Source organism: Eptatretus burgeri, chromosome 2, assembly GCF_056783735.1.
Source record: "Eptatretus burgeri isolate ZD-2024b chromosome 2, Ebu_testis_v1, whole genome shotgun sequence".
NCBI classification, from domain to species: Eukaryota; Metazoa; Chordata; class Myxini; order Myxiniformes; family Myxinidae; genus Eptatretus; species Eptatretus burgeri.
The window spans coordinates 152,502,124-152,509,623 of record NC_140962.1 but is presented as its reverse complement, the minus strand read 5'-3'; the positions used below and the strand labels follow the sequence as shown (position 1 = coordinate 152,509,623).

Genomic DNA, 7,500 nt, shown 5'->3' with positions numbered 1-7,500 from the left:
AGAGAGAGAGAGAGAGAGAGAGAGAGGTGTAGGAGAGAGAGAGAGAGAGAGGTGTAGGAGAGAGAGAGAGAGAGAGGTGTAGGAGAGAGAGAGAGAGAGAGAGAGAGAGAGAGAGAGAGAGAGAGAGAGAGAGAGAGAGAGAGAGAGGTGTAGGAGAGAGAGAGAGAGAGGTGTAGGAGAGAGAGAGAGAGAGAGAGAGAGAGAGAGAGAGAGAGAGAGAGAGAGAGAGAGAGAGAGAGAGAGAGAGAGAGAGAGAGAGAGAGAGAGAGAGAGAGAGAGAGAGAGAGAGAGAGAGAGAGAGAGAGAGAGAGAGAGAGAGAGAGAGAGAGAGAGAGAGAGAGAGAGAGAGAGAGAGAGAGAGAGAGAGAGAGAGAGAGAGAGAGAGAGAGAGAGAGAGAGAGAGAGAGAGAGAGAGAGAGAGAGAGAGAGAGAGAGAGAGAGAGAGGTGTAGGAGAGAGAGAGAGAGAGAGGTGTAGGAGAGAGAGAGAGAGAGAGGTGTAGGAGAGAGAGAGAGAGAGAGGTGTAGGAGAGAGAGAGAGAGAGGTGTAGGAGAGAGAGAGAGGTGTAGGAGAGAGAGAGAGAGAGAGGTGTGGAGAGAGAGAGAGAGAGAGGTGTAGGAGAGAGAGAGAGAGAGAGGTGTAGGAGAGAGAGAGAGAGAGAGGTGTAGAGAGAGAGAGAGAGAGAGGTGTAGGAGAGAGAGAGAGAGAGAGGTGTAGGAGAGAGAGAGAGAGAGAGAGTGGAGAGAGAGAGAGAGAGAGAGAGAGAGAGAGAGAGAGAGAGAGAGAGAGAGAGAGAGAGAGAGAGAGAGAGAGAGAGAGAGGTGTAGGAGAGAGAGAGAGAGAGGTGTAGGAGAGAGAGAGAGAGAGGTGTAGGAGAGAGAGAGAGAGGTGTAGGAGAGAGAGAGAGAGGTGTAGGAGAGAGAGAGAGAGGTGTAGGAGAGAGAGAGAGAGGTGTAGGAGAGAGAGAGAGAGGTGTAGGAGAGAGAGAGAGAGGTGTAGGAGAGAGAGAGAGAGGTGTAGGAGAGAGAGAGAGAGGTGTAGGAGAGAGAGAGAGAGGTGTAGGAGAGAGAGAGAGAGGTGTAGGAGAGAGAGAGAGAGGTGTAGGAGAGAGAGAGAGAGGTGTAGGAGAGAGAGAGAGAGGTGTAGGAGAGAGAGAGAGGTGTAGGAGAGAGAGAGAGAGGTGTAGGAGAGAGAGAGAGGTGTAGGAGAGAGAGAGAGAGGTGTAGGAGAGAGAGAGAGGTGTAGAGAGAGAGAGAGAGGTGTAGGAGAGAGAGAGGTGTAGGAGAGAGAGAGGTGTAGGAGAGAGAGAGGTGTAGGAGAGAGAGAGGTGTAGGAGAGAGAGAGGTGTAGGAGAGAGAGAGGTGTAGGAGAGAGAGAGGTGTAGGAGAGAGGAGAAAGGAGAGAGGAGAGAGAGAGAGAGAGAGAGAGAGAGAGAGAGAGAGAGAGAGAGAGAGAGAGAGAGAGAGAGAGAGAGAGAGAGAGAGAGAGAGAGAGAGAGAGATTCTGGCAGATGAGACGTCCAATTTAATGGCACACACATTGATGAATTACCCTGCCTGTGAAACACCAGGATGACCAGCCTGGATTTAAAACCAAGCTGGACAGCTTGGAGCGAGTGTGCGTACCTCTTGGCTATCCTGCCATGATGTCAATAAAACGTTTCTTTTTTTTTATTTGTATTTATCTATGCCAAAGTGACTGCAGAACAATGTGGGGCCAATGCAGGCGATTGACCCCTGAACATTGTTCAAGTCGATGGATATACAGTATTCAATGACAGTGCAAATATAGTAGAGAGCTTGCTAAGTGGCTTGAGCACTACAACAAAACAGTTGATTAAGAACGGCTGGCTTGGCAAGTGATTAGCGATTGCCGGTCCTTCATATTAAAAAAATACCTCCAGGAGATGCCAAAAATATCAAACTATGTCCAAATTAGACAAAGGAACACTTTTTTTTTTGCTGTTGGAACTGCTGCGAAGTTCAATTCTGGAGCTTAAATTTTGTAATTTGGCTTAGTTTAAGAGATTCATAAAGTTATAGCATGTGCCAAAATGAAATAAAGCCACAAATGCTGGCATCTCCAGGAATTTATAAGCATTGCAATGTATCCAGCGATTCATAGCTATGATGATCAGGCATAATGAGTGAGGAAAGTGTGAAAAACAAAAACTCATTGTTAAGAAATTGTTGTGGCCTGTTCCAAGTCAGGGCATGGTTGAGCAGGCCAAAAATAAATGGCGAATTAAGACCCCAGTGAGGTAACTGAGGTGGCTGAAGATGTGCCTGACAAAGGATATAATTAAATAAAGGCCATTAATCATCTTCAAAAGGGACATTTAAATTAACCCAAACACCCAATTTTCACTCTTGCACTTCCTTGGAGTTCCCAGAGTATGCATGCAAAGTTTCAGGCTGGTAGGTTTTATAATTTTAGAGTTATGGAGGACACACACACACACACACACACACACACACACACACACACACACACACACACACACACACACACACACACACACACACACACACACACACACACACACACACACACACACACACACTTGTGAACATTCATCTTTGTGATACTCACTCGATATCTTCTCTACAAAGTTCTTGTTCAGCTCGATGAGCGAGTCCAGATTCTTCTCCTCCTTAGAGAAGTCCAACAGTGTGGATGGTGCCACCTTCATGGATTGAAAGTGCAACACGCACTCAATCCTTGAAATGAAAAGGAAAAACATTACATTAGGTTGGGCAGGAGGTTATTGGAGTATAAAAGGTATATTTTATTAGTTCTGTATAAATGACAAGTCGTGAATCTTCCTCAATCTGGTGGTGCAGCTTCTGGTGAAACGTCTTGTGAAATTCCCAAAATCCAGGCTCATTGCTTACCTCCACTCATTTGTTCCTCTTTTCTCTCACTTATGGAACCAACTTCCTCAGTCTGTTCAATCTTATTCTTCCTTCAAGGGCTTCAAGATGACTGTTCACGGTACACCTCTAGTCATCCCTCATCTATCCTGATCTTTTCTACCCTCATTAATCCTCCCCAAGCCTACACCTTCTTTTGCAGGTTATTGTGTTTTCTTCCCTCTCTTTCTCTTTCATTTTTTGCTCCATTGTTTTTTTCATCCCCAGTTTTCCCTTCCTCTTCTTCTCGGCTCAGAGTTAAAATCTGAGTTAAATTAGGTCAAGGTCAAAATGTAATCACAACCTGCATACCTTGTATTCCCATCGAGGCAAAATTTAATTCCGAAAGTCCCAGCCGGCTCAGAGATAAATCTCAGACATTGGCAAAAAAGGGGGAAAAAAACAAATTGTGGTTTAGGACTCCGATGGGTGTAAGACCTTGACCTTTAACCCGGAGGAGTACGATGTAAATTAAGCTTAAATGCACCTTGCTCAGGACTATCCAGAGAGTGCAATTTCGTTCTGATCAAACAAACCTTGGTCAAATTTTGATGGAAAATGTTAAAACATTTATAATTGGGTCATGGCCTTAAAATTAGGTCAAGGTTAAAAATATCAACCCTGCATACTTTCGATTCGCATTATTGATGCAAAATTTCATTCCGAAAGTCCCTGTCGGTTCCGAGATACAGCTCGGAAATTGATACAGTTTGGAAATTTGGAGTGTTGAGAGTACAGGGAGAAAAAGAAAATAATTTTTCGAAATGGTGGTTTTGTACTCCTTGGGGTCTAAGAAACTCTGTGGTACCCTTAAAAATGGGGGCACAACAAGCCTTCCCCTATGCTATAGGGGGATGCTTAAAAATCATGATATGCCAGATAATGTGATAGACACCATTGAAGGCCTACCTCTTCACCAGATCCTTGAAACCCTGAAAACACAGAAAACAAAAGGATTAATACAAGATTCCTGAATACATTGTTGCAGTTGTGGAAAAGACCCCCATGCATTCAGAGACACGAAGGATTTTCCCCAGACAGATATTTATTTTGCTTATGCGAGATAGATACTTGCCCTTTTGAACATAGTGACATTTTGGGCGGTAGATGTTTTGTGAGTTAGCATGTTCAATTTCTCTTCAATCCCTCCATCTATTAACCCTTCTTTAGCTCCAACTCCCATCCATCGCCGGTCTCTCACTCTTTATCCTTCAAACTCCGTAACACCTGACGATCCTACTCTTTGCCTTTCAACCCCCGCAACTCCTCACGACCCTTCCTTATTTACCCTTCAAACCTCCCCCCCCACCCCCTTTTCCATTCCACATCTGAAACTAGAATGGGCACTCGGTAGAGCGCATACCTTCGCCTCTGCTACTTTTTTGTTCTTGGCATGAGAGTGGGGGGGAACAGAACAGTGAACATTTTGGTGTTGGTTTCATGCAAATCGGTTTTGATTTGACCGTGTTATGACAAAAACCGCATATTTTGAAAGGTCGTGACCCCACTGACCTTTGACCCCCAACCGCTAACAAGGGTAATGACGTAATTGTGTCATGTCGCCCATCACAAGATTGGGCAATGAATTCTGAACATTTTGGCATCGGTTGCATGCCAATTAGATCAAAATTGACCGCGCTATGGTAAAAATACGAATTTGACCTTTCCGTGACCTTGACCTTTGACCCGATCGCTCCCAAAATCTAATCAAATGTTCCTTGGATAATAATCCATCATCCCACCAAATTTCAAGCGATTTGGTTTTATACTTTCTGAGTTATGCGAATAACACACACACACACACACACACACACACACACACACACACACACACACACACACACACACACACACACACACACACACACACACACACACACACACACCCACTCACACACACACACACACACACACACACACACACACACACACACACACACACACACACACACACACACACACAGCGACCAATACATAACCTTTCGCAGAATGCGAAGGTAACCATCCCCTTCCCATGCACGTCACAAATTACTCGATTAGTTCAAATACAATGGACCAGAATTACTCTTAACTTGTGCAAAAGATTCTTAATGGAGTGCTTGCACACCATGGAATTAAATAAACCTTTCTTTTCATTGCCTGCAAACTCCCATTTGAAATACAATACAGGCCATCATCAGATTGCCATCTTAAATATCTGCCATTTCTGACTTGAATAAACCATGTTGCGCTGGTTGAATAAAGGTGTTGGTTGAACAGTTTCCGGCCTTGCTTTTGTACTTTCCTCCATTGGTCTGACATCGTGTGCAAGTTTAGTTAGATGGGAAGTTTCGTCCCACTGATTCAGTTGGAGATAGTATTGAGAAAGGGGAGAAAAAAAAAAGAAAAAAAAAAAAAAGGATTGGAGAACAGAAAGTACAGGCAGAAGGAAATTCAAGTCGAATGAGATTGCTGTGGAGTGGGAAAAAAAAATAAAAAAATAAAAAAAATAAAAACTTATTTGTATTTATTTTTGAAGCGAGGAGAAAAATAGGACATTGCTGAGAAGGTAGAAGTAAAATATTTGGAAAGGAAGCAGAAAAAAAACGTGGAATACAGACGCAAAAGGGACACAGAATTTTCACAGTTGCTGGCTAAAAAGGAGGGGATAAAGTAGGCCTTGAACAGCACAAAAACGAATTCAATAAATACAGCACAAACAAGGTACGGTTTAACACGGAAAATTTGAAGGGATACAACAGCAATACTGAGAAGAATATGTAACAGAAAAACATGATGAATCTGGTTTGGAAACCTTTGGTTTAATGAGGTGGCAACGGCAGAATCAACCAGCAAGTGGAAAAAAAACCCCGAACAAGAACAGACAGCAGATCCAATAAATCAAATACAGGTATCCCCCACTTAACGAAGGTTCACGACAACAAATAGTTTCATTTAGGACTATTCATCGCATAACGAATGTCTTCATTCGCTACAACGAAGGAACCATCACGGTGTCATGGTGATTGTGCAATGTCACTTCCATGGCGATCAGAAGTTTTTCCATCGATTCACTTTTCAATGGGGTGATTAACTTTTCAGAATGAAAGGGTTAAAAATTTCCAGCTCCTCCACTACCTTCTAACTGATTCTGCCTTCTCGTACCATATGAAACTTGGACTCAAGATTGGTTTGGTAAGTGTTACAACTAAATTAACTTTGTTATTGTGTTACTGTCTCTATTACTAGGTAAACAAGGAAAAAAAAACAAAACAAAGAAAGACATAAAATGTCATCGCTCCCATTGTTTTAATAATTTTGCGAAATGGAGTTAAAGGGATAGCCCATATTTATTACAACTAAAATGCCACCAGTCTACCAGTCGGTCATCTTTGATCAGATCGCAAAATAAAATTAGGTGCAAATGTATGCCATCAATTACTGTGCTTGTGCCATATTTGCACAAAATCAGACCATGCTTGTCCGAGAAATGATTGGGGACACGTTCAAGTAACAAAATGACTGCCAGTCAGCCATCTTGGATCTGATAAATAAATATAATTTTTTTTTTAATGACGTGCATATGTAAGCCATCATTCATTATCTGTGTGCCAAGTTTCAACATCGGTAAATGCAGGTCGGAGAAATGGTTCAGGACGTGTTCAATTCTGGGGGGTTTTTAACAACTAAAATGGCCATCAGTCGACCATCTTGAATCTGATCTCGGAAAGAAAAATGACGTGCTTATGTAAGCTATCATTCCTTATCTGTTTGCAAAGTTTGCACAAGATTGGTAATGCATGTCCGAGAAATGGTTGAGGATGTGTCCAACATGGTTTTTTTAAACAACTAAAATGGCCGCCAGTCTACCAATCGGCCATCTTTAATCAGATCGCAAAATAAAGTGAGATGCACGTATATGCCATGATGCAATGTGCTTGTACCAAGTTTGAATGAAATCGGACCATGCATGTCTGAGAAATGTTTGGGGACACATTTAAGTAACAACATGGCCGCCAGTCGGCCATCTTGGATGTGATCTCGAAAAACAAAGACATGCATATGTAAGCCGTCATTCATCATGTGTGCCCAGTTTGAACAACATCGATACATGCAGGTCGGAGAAATGGTTGAGGACATGTTCAACATCAGGGTTTTTTTTTTTTTTTAACAAGTAAAATAGCCGCCAGTTGGCCATCTTTGATCGCATTGTGAAACAAAAAAAAAGGTGCATATATATATATATATATATATATATATATATATATATATATATATATATATTGTTGCGGATTCGCGCCCGCCGGCGTGCGAGCGGCCACGTAACTCGAATCGCGGCACGTCGCCCACCGGACGGACAATCCCGTCGTGACCCTCTCGGACTAACGCCGGAAACTAGTCACGGGTGGGCCTTTCGGCCTCACCACGATCGTGCCAATCGGCCCCCCGCGTGGGATAGGGTTGCTCGCCAAATTCGACCTACCTAAGTACCCACACGGAGGGTAGACCGGGCGATCGCACCTCGCCGCAGGTCGACTTCGGACACGGGCCACTTTAAGCGACCCGTTCCGTACTATCGGGATAACCGAGCGGTGTTATCGTCAACCTCG

At 43.3% G+C, this 7,500-nt stretch overlaps 1 protein-coding gene across 6 annotated transcripts in view; it reads right to left on the bottom strand.

Moving 5' to 3' along the window:
• The window catches only part of LOC147033581 (E3 ubiquitin-protein ligase TRIM62-like), a 38,755-nt gene that overhangs the window by 14,529 nt on the left and 16,726 nt on the right, over positions 1 to 7,500 (bottom strand). For all 6 annotated transcript variants that reach the window (XM_085856606.1, XM_085856632.1, XM_085856613.1 and 3 more), the window contains exons 5-6: positions 3,821 to 3,843; positions 2,592 to 2,719 (exon numbers count right to left, since the gene is read on the bottom strand). In XM_085856606.1, the coding sequence (XP_085712732.1) occupies positions 2,592 to 2,719; positions 3,821 to 3,843 (151 nt within the window). The remainder of the gene's footprint in view (positions 1 to 2,591; positions 2,720 to 3,820; positions 3,844 to 7,500) is intronic.